The sequence below is a fragment of the Mizuhopecten yessoensis genome, unplaced genomic scaffold, assembly GCF_002113885.1.
Source record: "Mizuhopecten yessoensis strain PY_sf001 unplaced genomic scaffold, ASM211388v2 scaffold9301, whole genome shotgun sequence".
NCBI classification, from domain to species: domain Eukaryota; kingdom Metazoa; phylum Mollusca; class Bivalvia; order Pectinida; family Pectinidae; genus Mizuhopecten; species Mizuhopecten yessoensis.
This window is the reverse complement of record NW_018407979.1, coordinates 342238-357863: the sequence shown is the minus strand read 5'-3', so window position 1 is coordinate 357863 and position 15626 is coordinate 342238. Positions and strand designations below refer to the sequence as shown.

Sequence of the window (15626 nt, the reverse complement as noted above, 5' to 3'; positions counted from 1 at the left end):
AGATAGATATCAACCATATTTGACTGGAAGCATCCCTAGGTGGTGGGGATTCAAAATTGTACAAATGGTGGGGCTGACCCCCCAGGGGGCTGAGGGCTGGGCCAAAAGGGGGCAATTTGGCTATACTGCTATAAACGACTTCTTCCGTAGAACTATACCATGGATATTGATCATATTTGGTCGGAAGCATTCATGGGAGGCAGGGATTCAAAATTGTACAAATGGTGGGGCTGACCCCCCGGGCTAAGGGGTGGGGCCAAAAAAAATAATTACTTTGAAATGGTTGAGATCCCCACCATATAACCATATATACAATTGCTGAGTATAAAGAGAGGAATGCACATTTGCTTCTAGGATGGCCCTAGAGTCTGGCCCCACCCTTGGAGACTTAACCCCTGGGTCATAACTTTGAAACGGTTAAGATCCCCAACCCAAAACTATATATACAAATGCTGGGCAAAAAGAGACAAATACAGTCATGATATTAGAATTGATCCTAGGGTCTGGCCACAATCCTAGGGACCTAGTTTCTGAGTCACAGCTTGGAAACAGTTGAGATCCCTACCCCATAACCATACATAAAATTGCTGGGCATAAAAAATCAAATACAGATATGCTACAAGGATTGGCCTTGGGGTCTGGCATATTCCCTTGGATCTCATTTGGAGAATATTTTGCCATAATTGCTTTGATATCCAGGTGAGCGATACAGGCCCTCTAGGCCTCTTGTTTTCTCTGTGTAAGACTATTTTTTAATGTTTTAAAGCTATTTTTTGATGTTTTCTGAAGACAGTTTACCCCTTGTAAACTGTCTTCAGAAAACATCAGAAAATAGCCTTAAAACATTAAAAATAGGCATACACAGAAAATAACAAAAATTGCAGGTGATATATGAGGGATAAACTTATTGAATATATTATCAGAGAAGTGAAGTACACTTGATCTGTTGTTACAGTCCATGAAGGAACCCTGGTCCACGCCCTGTCCATGCTGTCATTGTGGTGTGCCAAATTCTACACCAGTGTGCCCGACAAACTCATGGAATGGTTCAAGGTAACATACCACAACAATGTTTTAAACACTTGCAGTGTTAGAGTTTGTATCAGCCTTAAATCTGGTTTAGCTACCAGGTAAACTTGCAGTGGTAGAGTTTGTACTTGCTTTAAATCTGGTTTAGCTAAATAAATTTGACCCACAAAATTGAAGGTAAATTATACTGTCACACAAATTGATACATTTTTCAGATTAAAATCGTGGATTTTTTAAATGATGCTGAATTGAAATTAATGTATACTTTTGTAAATAAGTACATTTGAATATATTGCAATTACAGAAAGGTGTAACGCTCAAATCCTCCACATCTAGTGTCAGAAACGCCTACCTTCAGTGTATGAATACTGCTTTCCATGGTAAGTGAATGGAATTATCTTCACTTGAAGATTAAATTTTGATCATCTTTTTACCTGTTTCTCTTGTGATTTCAACTTGTAACATGCCATAGCGGAACCTGTGTTCCACAAATTCAGAAAAATATAGTGGCTCATACATCTTTGTTGTTATATCACAAAGTATTTGATAAAAAGCTTTGCACTCATCTTCATTTGAGCTTGCCTGAAAATTTGACACTCAAAATGTACTTCGTCTAATCTTGTGTAACTTTATTTTTTGAATTGATGGTTATTATGACTTCTGTTCAGCTGATGAGACATTGATGAAATTCAAGAAACCAGAAAATCAATTATCAGTTATTCAGTAATAATTCAGTAGTAAATAGCATGATTGCATCTTCGCTAGCCAAGTGTTCGCTTCGTATACACTCCACTTACCCTTGGCGGATATAGCTGTATTAACCAAGCCTTCAAATTTTCGTGCGGTGCCAATCGCTCGCATCCAAAGAAATCGCGTCTTATATATAGCGCTGTTGACGAAGGAAAACATTAATGGCGACGCCCTGTACGGAAGCACTTTGTCGTTTATGTCAGGGTGTTTTGCCCAAAAAAAATAGGCGCACAATCTTTTGGGAAACTTCTGGAGTGTTAAATCAGTTGGTGGAAATCTTTGACTACGTGCCACATGTAAATGATGACCTGGGAAAATATGTGTGCTGCCTTTGGATTGTTTCCATATTGCTCTGTAGAGTGTGTATGTAACGGTCATTCTGATTGGTTGAAAGTTTATTGGGAGAAGAACGATAACTCGGTATATCTGCTAGGTGGCAGTGGAGGGAATTATGAAAACACGTCTATATCCGCCAAGGGTTAGTGGAGTGTATAAGAAGCGAAGATGGCATGATTATAGAATCTTAAAAAGTTCTCAAATATAACCATGATAGATTGGTTAACTGCAAAGAGAGGGCATCTTCAATACAATTTGTGCACCCTGCTTTCGTTTTAGGTGATACGCTGCCCCAGGCAGTAGACATGGTACCACTACTGATACAAACAATTGAGAAGGCAAACAGCCAACCAAGTCAGATCCCGCTCGTCACCGAGGCTGTTTCAGCAGCGTGCATCCTTGCCAAGATTTCATTGGTCGATATTCAAACAGGTAAACCTTCTTTGTTTTTATCTCTCAAAACTTTTTTTTTTGTTTTTGTTCCAAAGTATGAATCATAATTTTTGAATTTTAGGAATTACATAATAATGTGTCAATTTTATTAAATGTGTTAAAATCTTAATTTTAGTTTCGGATGATATACAGTTATTGACACCCTTGCAGGGCAGCATGTTTTTTGTTGGACCCAAAGCTTGAACTGTTGTTGCTTCAAAAGATCTTTTATTGTGGTTTGTTAATGCTGGTTTTCAAACTGAACTATAATTTGATTTGTAACAAAATACGATATTATTTAGGTAAAATATGTTGAAATTTGATTGACAGAGAACAAGCTAGGACCATTCTGGTCTACAGTGCTGGACAGTCAGAAACAGCTGTTCCTAAATGACCGCTACCTGCAGCAGGCAAACGAAGAAGGTGGGTTTTGTTTCAATTGGTTTGTTTGTGTTTTGAGTCCCATTAACAGCTATGGTCATTTAAGGACATGCAAGGTTGTGGAAGTAGAGGAAAGCCACCTGTAGAAAAACCACTGACCTGCGGCCAGTACCTGAGTTTATGAAATACATGTATAGCAATATCTTATCCCTTCGATGCTGTACTGGCAAATGCAATCATTGCAACACATAAGTTGTGGGTGAGTATTAAACTAGTAAATGTCCTTAAGCATTAACCCTTTCACCCCCTAGGTAACTTTAGTAGACTCTACCACACATTGATCTGGATGAGTCCATTATGGTCTACAGTGGTGAAAGGGTTAATTAAATATGTTCTGAAGTTCCCGATTGAATACCCAGAGTAACATATTTCTCCCAGGAAGGGAGATGTTTTTTGCAGAATTTAAAAATAAGATTAAAATGGACAATGACTAGACAGTTTAAGTTGGCCTATGAAGTTGGGTGTTGGTGATTATTAGAATCAAAAACAAAAAGATTTGTCTGATCAGCTGTGAAATGAAAGCACTAGTTGTATTGTATGCTTCATATATCCTTTCTCTTGTTCATGTCAGCGTTTTTTTTGTGTTTATTTTCCAGCTCTACCAAGTCTTGTTGCCTTAGCAGAAAAGCTGATCTTGGAATATCCTCAGAAAATGACAGAAAAAGTATCAAAGTAAGCAAAATCTTTATTTCATTTTCGCGACAGTTTGTGTACGTATGTATTTTAAAAGACTACCAGTTTAACAGATATTTTTATGTCTGCACCATTTTGTGGCAGTGGGTATAGTTTTACCCACATGTCCGTCTCGTCATGCTGCCGTTCATTGTTATGACTCAACAAACTTAATTTCTTATCAGATTTTCATGCGAGTTTATACAAAGATAAGGTATGAGAATACCTCTGATTAAGTCGCTGATGAGGGTTCAAAGGTCAATGCCAGGGTCACTGTTACTATTTATAGGACAGCCACATGGCCAAGGGGGGGNAGATGTTTTCTAGTTTATCTGAAAAATCACTTATTAACCCTTCCACCCCTATGTAACTTTAATAGACTCTACCATGCATTGATCTGGATAAGTCCATTAAGGTCTACAGTGGTGAAAAGGTTAAGGCAGATCTTTAGTACAAAGGACCAGGGGCTTTAAGGGTAATTTTTGGCCTCATTGGCGAATAAATGAAGTCATTCGTCAACTGGTTTAGGAGATATTGTATTACAAAGAGAGTAATAAAACCTGCATGTTCATTCGTAGAAAGGAATTTTTGTTTGTCACATGCGGAGGCTTTCATTACTGCATGCTAACTGTAAAAAAACACATACTTTGGCAATTTCTGCATAGCAATGCAATTTCGTTGCTATGGTAGGATATCTATGCATGCGCGTTGGAAAAAATCTGCACCAAGAAAGATAGCTATAATAGATAAATATGATGTTTATAACAGAAATCGGTAAATAAATTAAATTCAAGTTGAATTTTTTTACTTTTTATGAGGCCAAAAATGACCCATAATGCCCCAATCCTTCAAGGGTTGATATGTGAGAGTGTGTTTTTGGTTTTGTTGTTGGGAGTATGAGTGTACCTATGTGACCTATGGTGATGGCTTATATGTGTCATGTTACAGGCCCTACTATAAAGCCATTGTACATTGTCTGATGCACAAGTCCTGGGAAGTGAGGAAAGCTACTGCTGCGTCTGTCAAACGTCTGCTTGGCCTATTGGGGAGTACAGCTATATCATTGGCTCTCCTTGACCAGCTCAACGTCTTCCTAGCCAATCACAAGGTAAGTAACATGATTTACTGGTCTCCCTCGCCAATCGCAAGGTAATAACATGATTTACTGGTCTTCCTCATTTGGTTTTCTAAATAAAAGTTGATTTTATCGTGATTTATTGTAAAATATCCATAATTACTTAGTCTTCACAAATATTTAGTGATGAATTTAAGAATGTTGGTATGAAATGCCTTGCCACGGTACCATGTTGTTTATATTAGTGACCATCAAATGCAAAATCTTGCAAGTAATTTGAAGAAAAATAAATATCACATGATGAAAAATGTGTAATTTGCACCTATCAAATCTTTCTTAAAAACTGATGGGTTTGAATTTAATGATAATTATTATGATATTATTGTGTTGTCCGTACATGACAATGGAACGGAAAGAGTTTTTCTTCTCTCGCTGTCTCTCTCTCTCTCCCTATGTTTATTTCCCCATGTTGAATTCAATCTCTCCATACATGGCAAGTAACTGGTAGTGTAAACTTGATGCAAATCTAAACAGAAATCAAACTACCAGGTACCCATATATATCCACTAACTACCAAGTGCCCATATCTATCCACTAACTACCAGGTACTCATATCTATCATCTAACTACCAGAGACCCATATCTATCATCGAACTACCGGGTACCTATATATATCCACTAACTACCGGGTACCCATATCTATCATCTAACTACCAGGTACTCATATCTATCATCTAACTACCAGGTACCCATATCTATCATCTAACTACCGGGTACCTATATATATCCACTAACTACCGGGTACCCCAATCTGATTAAAATCATCTGTTACATGGCTTCGTTAACTTCGTACATCGTTCAGGCGTAGCCTTGTAACAGATGATTTTAATCAGATTGCCGGGTACCCATATCTATCCACTAACTACCAGGTACCCATATCTATCCACTAACTACCAGGTACCCATATCTATCCACCTAACTACCAGGTACCCATATCTATCCACTAACTACCAGATACCCATATCTATCATCTAACTACCGGGTACCCATATATATCCACTAACTACCGGGTACCCATATCTATCCACTAACTACCTGGTACCCATATCTATCCACTGAACTACCAGGTACCCATATCTATCCACTAACTACCTGGTACCCATATCTATCCACTAACTACCGGGTACCCATATCTATCCACTAACTACCAGGTACCCATATCTATCCACTTAACTACCTGGTACCCATATCTATCCACTAACTACCGGGTACCCATATCTATCATCTAACTACCAGGTACCCATATCTATCCACTTAACTACCTGGTACCCATATCTATCCACTAACTACCAGGTACCCATATCTATCATCTAACTACCGGGTACCCATATATATCCACTAACTACCGGGTACCCCAATCTGATTAAAATCATCTGTTACATGGCTTCGTTAACTTCGTACTACGCCTGAACGATGTTCAGGCGGAGCCTTGTAACAGATGATTTTAATCAGATTGCCGGGTACCCATATCTATCCACTTACTACCAGGTACCCCTATCTATCCACCTAACTACAGGTACCCATATCTATCCACTAACTACCAAATACCCATATCTATCATCTAACTACCGGGTACCCATATATATCCACTAACTACCGGGTACCCATATCTATCCACCAACCACCAGGTACCCATATCTATCCACTAACCACCGGGTACCCATTTCTATCCACCAACCACCAGGTACCCATTTCTATCCACCAACCACCAGGTACCCATATCTATCCACTAACTACCATGTACCCATATCTATCCACCAACTACCAGGTACCCATATCTATCCACTAACCACCAGGAACCCATATCTATCCACTAACTACCAGGTACCCAAATCTATCCACCAACCACCAGGTACCCATATCTATCCACTAACTACCAAGTACCCATATCTATCAACTAACTACCAGGTACCCATATCTATCCACCAACTACCAAGTACCCATATCTATCCACTCACTACCAGGTACCCATATCTATCCACCAACTACCAAGTACCCATATCTATCCACTCACTACCAGGTACCCATATCTATCCACTAACCACCAGGAACCCATATCTATCCACTAACTACCAGGTACCCAGATCTATCCACCAACTACCAGGTACCTATATCTATCCACTAACTACCAGGTCCCCATATCTATCCACTAACTACCTGGTACCCATATCTATCATCTAACTACCAGGTACCCATATCTATCCACTAACCACCAGGTACCCATATCTAGCCACTGTGATTGACTCCTGCCTATTTTCTCCACTTAACTACCAGGTACCCATATCTATCCACTCACCACCAGGTACCCATATCTATCCACTAACTACCGGGTACCCATATCTATCATCTAACTACCGGGTACCCATATATATCCACTAACTACCAGGTACCCATATCTATCCCCTAACTACCAGGTACCCATATCTATCCACTTAACAACCTGGTACCCATATCTATCCACTAACTACCAGGTACCTATATCTATCCACTAACTACCAGGTCCCCATATCTATCCACTAACTACCTGGTACCCATATCTATCCATTAACTACCAGGTACCCATATCTATCCACTAACTCCCAGGTACCCATATCTATCCACTAACCACCAGGTACCCATATCTATCCACAAACTACCGGGTACCCATATCTATCCACTAACCACCAGGTACCCATATCTATCCACTAACTACCAGGTACCCATATCTATCCACCAACTACCAGGTACCTATATCTATCCACTAACTACCAGGTACCCATATCTATCCACTAACTACCAGGTACCCATATCTATCCACTAACCACCAGGTACCCATATCTAGCCACTGTGATTGACTCCTGCCTATTTTCTTTACCTAGTTCATTGACCCTGATACTCTGGACGATGAGAAGGAGAATTACGACCCCAATAAGTATGTGTCACCAACAAAAGTTGCTCGAGCACTTGTGACCTTGACATCTGTAGAGAAGGTTGACCTTAAGGACGCAGAAGCTATCGCCATGGCAACCATTTTATCATCACACCATCCCAGCATAGGTAACTACATAGGTCTTTTTGTGATTGTTCATTCTGTGGCAAATTTTAAGAAAAATAGATGACCTAACATTTGATATTACCTTGTTATTAAATATAAACATTGTAATTTACATTGTTTTGTTTCCATGGCAATTCCAATTTTTTCAAACCTGACACATTTTCCCCTTTGAAAGGTATATGTATACTGCTATAACAGAATTGAACAAAAGTCATTGGTAATTTTAAATGTTAAGAATGGGATTTGCGTGAAAATCAGGAGTTTCCCCTCCATGATATGGAGAGCCGGCAAGTATGAAATGCTGTAATATTGTACGCAATGAAAACATCCCAATTTGGTCAAAGATACCACGTTTTGCCCAGTGATATAGAGTGCTATGTGGTATCCTAATAAAATGCTGTTATGATTTCAGTGTATGCCAACGAGTCTGCATGGACTGATATCATGTACTTCATCAAACTCGACGCCCGTAACTTTATCTCCAAACATCTGGACACCCTACTGGCTATGGTGAAGACAGGAAAGGCGCTAGACAAGGTAAGACCATAGAACAAAGATAAGCTCTCATTGTACCATAGAAACATACTGTCACTCTTATGTGTGGTCCACTGGGGGATTAGTCATATGGGACATCAGGCTCCTAAAGTACGGCCTCCATGCCATTATTCTCCATGCAAACTTATCCTGGACTATAAGTAAAGTTATCAATATCTTTTCTTTTTCCATTACAGAGTTCTCAGTCGACTCTGTCTACGATGGTTCGGATCGCTCCAGACCTGGTGCTGCCGCCTATTCTCCAATACGTGAAAGAAATCCTCTGTCAGCCGGAGCTTACCACTATCACTGTGGAGGAGTACCAGATCTTCCTGTGTCCAGAAGGCGAACTCTTCAACAAGGCTCTCCAGGCTGGGTAGGAGAGACTTTGTCATTCTCAGTCCGTATAAAGGTCATGCCCTCTTCATGGCTCAGTAGGACGGACCCCATCCTCGATGTCCAGGGGTTACTCTCACTTCTGCTCTCTGCACCCCTGGTATATGTCATAGCAAAATCCAAGGTTCAGTGTGCGCCACCTTGTTGATGAGACAAGAAGAATAGTTTGATCCTTTGATGTACATCAAATGAATCATGCGGTCGCGTAACGGTAAAACTTACTGGCTTTGAAGTCAGGCGTCGCTTCTCTGTAATCTTCAAAGGACAAGTATCAGCCTAGCGATTGGTCAGGTTTATTAACCTAACACCAATCAAATAGTTAGCCGCGTGTCTTCATTTTTGCTATGATATACTCCAGGGGTGCAGGGAGCGAAATTAGCGTAAACCCTGGTGTATTGAGGATGGACAGACCCTGGCCTAAATCTTATCCCATATGAAGTTATGCATTCTGCACAGCTGAGTAAGAGTTGACCTTCTCCTGTATAATAATGATGAAATAAATGCACTAGTATTCAACCATATAGGTCATAGGTCAACAGGCATTTGCTGTAATACATTTCTTCGTAAATATCAGGTATACATGTCGCCCACGGCAGTTCATACTGGCATGACATTTAAATGAGAGACCTATCAGTTTGCAGTTATCACCAACCAACTGAAACCTTTTCTCTGATAAATACTGTATACCGAGTAATTTCCGCTGCAGTTTAATTATTGCCCTTTTCCTCCTCCGTAGTGAGCATTACAGCGAATATCTAAACAACATAACACATAGTAACTTAATGTGAGGGTCGAAATCAACACTGTCGGCCCATTGATTTTATCAGCAAATGGCGATTGTTTTATTATTGTATTTATGTCGAATTTTTTTCTCTCACAGTTTTGAGAAAAACGAAACCAAAGAAAGCAACATAAAGCGAGAAAACAAACTTTACTCTTACAAAGAACAGATGGCAGAAATAGAGCTGAGAAAGGTAAAGTAAGGAACTCCCACCGCTGTCACCAAATTCGTTCATGTGTACATGGTTGATTTTACTGTCGCAATCAGAGTTTAAATGATAATGCAGATCTGTTGTTGGATCATAAATGATTGGAGACTTTCTGATGTCTGCATGTGGGTCCAGACTACAAATGATTAGACCCCCAGCAGTACTTCGGTACTTTTGGATATCTTAGCAACACAATATTAAATTGTGTTAGTGTGTCAAATTTTAGTGCTTTCTACAGCTTGAAGTTATGTTTTTTCTAAGTGATGATCTGTAACCGTTGTTTACTCAGCTATTGACATAAAACATACATTCTTTTGATAGTTTTTAACAGATTCCACAAAAAAACAGCCTTTTGTGTTTTGTCTTATCTGGCTGCACAGGAGCACACATGTATACTTTCCTGTGTCACAGACACCCAACACTGGTTTGAAGGGTATCGGGGGGNGTACTGCAGGAAACCTAAAAATGGGTAGAAATGAATTTGTTTGGAGTCATGGGGTCTGGTAGATTTTTTAACTGCAATAGCCCTAATCTGACTTTGTGATGAATTCCAGGAACTGGACAAGAAGAAAGGAAAGACAGAGAAACCTTCTCTGAAACTGACCAAGAAACAAGAGGAACAGGTCCAGGCTTGTCTGAAGAAAGAATCCGACATTCGCAAAAAATTATCACAGGTGTGGCTTTACATTGTAGTGTTTGGATGTCAGATAGGGGAGTGATTTTTTTTTTTTTTTTTTAACATTGGAAAGTTTGGGTGCAGATGTACTTGTATATTATTGATTTTTCTTAAATGAGGTTGTTGATTTACTTTCAGCTATATTACTTGACCCATTTACTTGACAGGGTTGAATTGCAGATTTTAAAAGTAACGATGTTATTAAAGACTTTTGATATTGATGAGGAATTAGAAACGATATGTGTGCTGAAATAAACATGTATAGTGCACAGTTGCGCTGATATTTAATGTTAATATTGCACATGAGTGCTGTCGTGAACATCTCTAAACAGACCCAATTTCAAGAATGAAACCCTGCCAGTGTACTTCATCTAATCAGATGGAGGATATTGTAGGGTTAAAGGTTACATTGCCTAGCAGGGCACTCACGCAATCAAAATGGTTTTGCTCAACTGTGCTAAATATCAGTCCGTATTTTCACTGCTAAATCAACAATATCGGCAGTTGAAAAAATTACTTTTTATTCGTTTCTTCACATCAATGAATTAATCATAAGTTCGGAAATTGGTTTTGTCAAATTTGTTCACTGAACTTGGTGAAAAGATCGCGAAGTAGCCCTTCGTCAAATGTGGTGACTGTCGCAAATTTGGAGTTATTTCGACAACCGTTTTGTATATTTTAACGTAATTTTGGGGTCAGTATTGGCTGGTCGCTGTTCACGTTAGACAGATGGTCGCTAAATACAGTTAATTTACATTGTAAAAACAGTCGAGAGGAATGACAAGTGGTCGCATAAAGCAGATGGTTGTTTAATACAGATGGTCGTTTGAGCAGATTCGACTGTACACAACATGCAGTATATAGTCTTTACATGTGAAGGGTGAGATTAACACTTTGCGTACATAGATTTTATCGGAAAAAGGGTGAATATATTTAACTGGACGAAAGTTTCCCGATATACGGTAAAGCATATCTATTGTTTTTCTGTAAATTGTCTTTTTTCCCCTCGCAGTTCGACAGTGTGATCTGCTGCAGCTGCCACATCCTGGAGGCTTGTATCCAGGGTAACCAGCGGGCAGTGAGTGCCTACGTACAGGAGCTCTGTGGCTGTATGACATCTCTGTTCGTGTCGCCGCTGGCCGCACCACCAATGACCCAAGCTTTCATCCAACTGGGCACCTCATTGTTTCAGGATAAACTACTCGGTATGCAATTCGACATAATGCACAAAAAATAACACTGTTGCTGATGTATAGTTCGAGATGTGTTTGTATTGTTCGAGTCATCTTATAAATGCGTATAAACTTGCTTCCTTCCGTTAATCACGTCATGAAGTGAAGCAGCTTCATTTGTGGTCAGATTTCCTTGAAACTTCCTACAGAAGTTATGTATCAAAGTAGCTTGAGCGTGTTCATATTCAAGTGTTTTACACCAAAGATCAATCTTACCTTTACCACGATGTATAAATAAAAAATCTTGTCATTGTCGTAACACCTTCATTTGTGATTGTATTTCCATAATATTTTTTTTTAAAGATTTAGGGAGATACGCGTCTTTCAGAGTATTTGTTATGCCTCTGTCATGGTGTTACCTATGTTGGTCAGTTCCAGAGGCAAAATCAAGGCCAAGGTCATTTATTTTTAGAAATTGTCAATCAATTCAGTGTCCAACCCTGAGCTTTAAACAAAGGTGATAATGAATTAGTATCTCAGGGTTATAAGTTCAAGACCAAAGTCACCATTAATATTCATAAAATTTAGTTTATCAATAAAGCTAATTTACATGAGAGTGGGGGCATTCATATCTTACAGATATTTTCTAGACTTGCTATCAATATTTTAATGTGTATTGGTTAATATCTCCCCAAAGGTTCTCAAGTGTGTAACTCAACAGTACGCTTGCTGGACCCTGCGTGTGAGTTGGACTCTGAGTGGGCCAAAGAACCCGCCAAAGATCAAGCAACCCGTCTGGTCAGGAAACTCTATGGAATCGCATCAAAAGAGACCACGGAGTTTGGGGACACTGCTCTGTTCCCTGCAGCAACGTTCAATATTATATTTTACCTACTGAAGGCGGTGTTGAGACGGGGAGCAGTACTGGTGAAGGGAGATGACCGAACACAGGCAGAAGCCATCAAACTCACAGAACTCCATGCTAATATGAGGCAGGAGGATCAATCTGATGAGGTCAGTTACTGATGATGTCATAGATAGGTACACATGAAGTGGTGATGTCATTGATAGGTACACATGAAGTGGTGATGTCATTGATAGGTACACATGAAGTGGTGATGTCATTGATAGGAACACATGAAATGGTGATGTCATTGATAGGTACACATGAAGTGGTGATGTCATTGATAGGTACACATGAAGTGGTGATGTCATTGATAGGTACACATGAAGTGGTGATGTCATTGTAAGTTTCACTTGAAGTGAAGATTTCACCCTACAATCTTTTGTAAAACTCGTGATATTGTTGCTAGATAAATATTAAGAGATGATGTCATATATAAGAAATATCATAGAGAAGGTCTTAATATATCTGACATTTCTTAACAACAGTACAGTATAACTTGTCTGATCTGGCCCCTGTCTAGTCTGAAAGCCTGTCTATACCTGCTTGAATCATTGATCACATCATCTCCTATGTTAACCCTTTCACCACTGTAGACCATAATGGACTCATCCTGATCAATCCATGGTAGAGTCTACTAAAGTTGCATAGGGGTGGAAGGGTTAATTAATGTTTTGTCAATGCTGTCTTATCCGGACCGTATCTTCTCTGGAGTCTGGAGTCATTTTACCAATATTTCCACTCGGGTATATAAGTCATCGTTAGAACAACCCAGTTTGTTATCTGACCTTCCTGTTTTCCACAATCAGATATCCAAGCTAAAGTGCTTGTTTGGACATAGAATGTGCTGTGTTGGCATTCGTTTTAAATTATTGAAAATAATTGAGCCTTCAAATTGAATACTTAGTTTGTAAGCTGTTTACCAAGGTGAACGGGAAATGCAGCACTTGTGTCCCTGGGGAGACTGGTAAATGTATATTAGATTTAACAATATGGCTAAAACCCAAATGAAAAAAACATTTGTGCAGGCAAATATCTTCAGCTACTATAGACTTGGTTGAAAACGAGACATCTACCTTCTTTAGATTGGGTACATCTTCCCTGTCTCCTGCACACATTCACACATGCACGCATCCACAACATACATGGACGGATTGGTTTAGTGGTTAACACTTTGGCCTTCCAGGCAGGTGTCCGGGGTTCGATCCCTGAAGTCGTCGCATGCTTTGAATATCAGAGAAAGTGTTTTTCTCCTGCCCACACAACTCCAACAACCCAGGTGGAGTATAAATTGGTCTGGGGTGGATGTTGCGGTATCTGTGATTTAGCATTCAAGTGAGGTGGCACTATAAAAGATACCGTTGTAAGCACAGTCCCACTACAAACAGAACACAATACATTTCCAGCACACACGCAGGCATACACCCATAGGGAGATATTAGCCAGGTGGCATAGGACTAGTAGTTAGCACCTGATAAGGCAGCTCCTGCGAATTCCTCAAAAATTGTATAACCTTATTGTATTAATTGTATATCTATGTACTGTAAAGCGCTTTAGAGTGGCTTATGTTAGCTAAATAGGGCGCTATATCAAATGTTGTATATTATTATGGAGGCACGTCCTTAAATGACCTAAGCTGTTAATAGGACATTAAACAAAATAAAACTAAACCAAACCTCTTCAGAATGCATGCTGATTACTCCTTGTCTTCTCCAGCTAGCGTGTTTAAGTGCCTGATATTAACAGTAAATTGATATTGATTTTCAGCATGACCCAGCCTTACTTAATCACAAGGAATTGCTATCTCTCCTTGTCCATGTGATATCGACATCCATCACCAAACTCGGACAACTGGCCTCCTCATCTCTAGTGGCTGTTTGTGAGAGTTTGTCTGGTGAGGAGGGGTGCAGCAAGGCCACAGAGAAGGAAATTCGTGTTCTCCTAGAAGCTTTGAAGTCCCCTTGTGTAGCAGTGAGGGATTCCGTATTGCAGGTAGCGTGAAAGGGTGATTTATTGACATAGAAAATTACGAAAACTCTAAATCTTACATACACAGAGGATCTGAAGCAAGTTCAAGTTACTTAGGATTATCATTTTACGAACTTATATTTAAAATATAAACTTTTATATATTTAACAGCAATTATGAAACAAGTTTTTAGTCCCGTACCGGTGAAACCAGGGAGACTATAGGTTTTTGTCTTCGTCTGTCTGTCCGTCCGTTACCTTTGGTTAAGGTTGTGGTTAAAGTTTTGTAATGGCTTACCAATCGCTTAATAATGATGTAAGGATGCTGATTCTATGCATAGAGGTTCTTTAGGGGTCTAGCATTAATGCTGTGGATTGAAAATGGAAAATATATTATTTTATTTTTTTTAATTTTGACATGTTTTGAACTTAACTTTATTGGCCAAAATCTGCAGGTTAAAGTTTGGGTTAAAGTTTTGTAATGGCTCACAGTTCACTTAATAATAGTGTTAGGATGCTGATTTTATGTACACAGGTTTTTTAGAGGTCCAGCATAAATGTTGTTTAGTCTGTTGGGGGCGCCAGTAGGGGACATGTATTGATTCATCAATACCCACAGAATGCTTGTTTCAACTCTATATTAATTAATCTTGTTGGCCCGGATGTTAGCGCGGTGGGGATCTTAATGGGAGGAAACCAGAGTACCAGAAACAACCCACATGGACGGGCAGATGACCCAAACATTTTCATTTCTGATCGGGAAATCAAACCACGGCTACCTTGGTGAAGGGCGAGTGCGATATCCACTGCGCCACCCGTCCACTCTAGGATTACGTTAAGCAATTTGCATAAAATTCAGATGAAATTGAAATCCATTTCTATTGTCTTATACTAGAAAATTAAAGCATACACATTTGTTAATTTTGTGAATATTTAGACTGGACAAATAAAGAAAAGCACACCAGTTTTTTGTCATTGGTGGGAATTTGTGATGGCACCGTAAAATTCCTTGAAAAATACACGTTTATTTTAAATATCTAAGTTTTATATGTGATAGTGTAATATAACCAGCAGTATCAAGTATAGGATAACCTTGCTCCCTAACAGTGATTCTCTGGTACAGTGAAAACCTGCTTAATCCAAATCTGTAAATTTCAGA

The 15626-nt window shown here is 39.3% G+C and overlaps 1 protein-coding gene across 1 annotated transcript in view; it reads left to right on the top strand.

The window, feature by feature from the left end:
* LOC110457742 (eIF-2-alpha kinase activator GCN1-like) overlaps window positions 1–15626 on the top strand; it is a 59045-nt gene that overhangs the window by 11715 nt on the left and 31704 nt on the right. The window contains exons 12-25 of the mRNA XM_021509130.1: window positions 956–1053; window positions 1334–1409; window positions 2395–2547; window positions 2878–2970; window positions 3585–3660; window positions 4609–4768; window positions 7654–7831; window positions 8242–8366; window positions 8561–8739; window positions 9640–9733; window positions 10303–10422; window positions 11437–11629; window positions 12294–12610; window positions 14268–14492. Coding sequence (XP_021364805.1) covers window positions 956–1053; window positions 1334–1409; window positions 2395–2547; window positions 2878–2970; window positions 3585–3660; window positions 4609–4768; window positions 7654–7831; window positions 8242–8366; window positions 8561–8739; window positions 9640–9733; window positions 10303–10422; window positions 11437–11629; window positions 12294–12610; window positions 14268–14492 — 2087 coding nt within the window. The remainder of the gene's footprint in view (window positions 1–955; window positions 1054–1333; window positions 1410–2394; window positions 2548–2877; window positions 2971–3584; window positions 3661–4608; window positions 4769–7653; window positions 7832–8241; window positions 8367–8560; window positions 8740–9639; window positions 9734–10302; window positions 10423–11436; window positions 11630–12293; window positions 12611–14267; window positions 14493–15626) is intronic.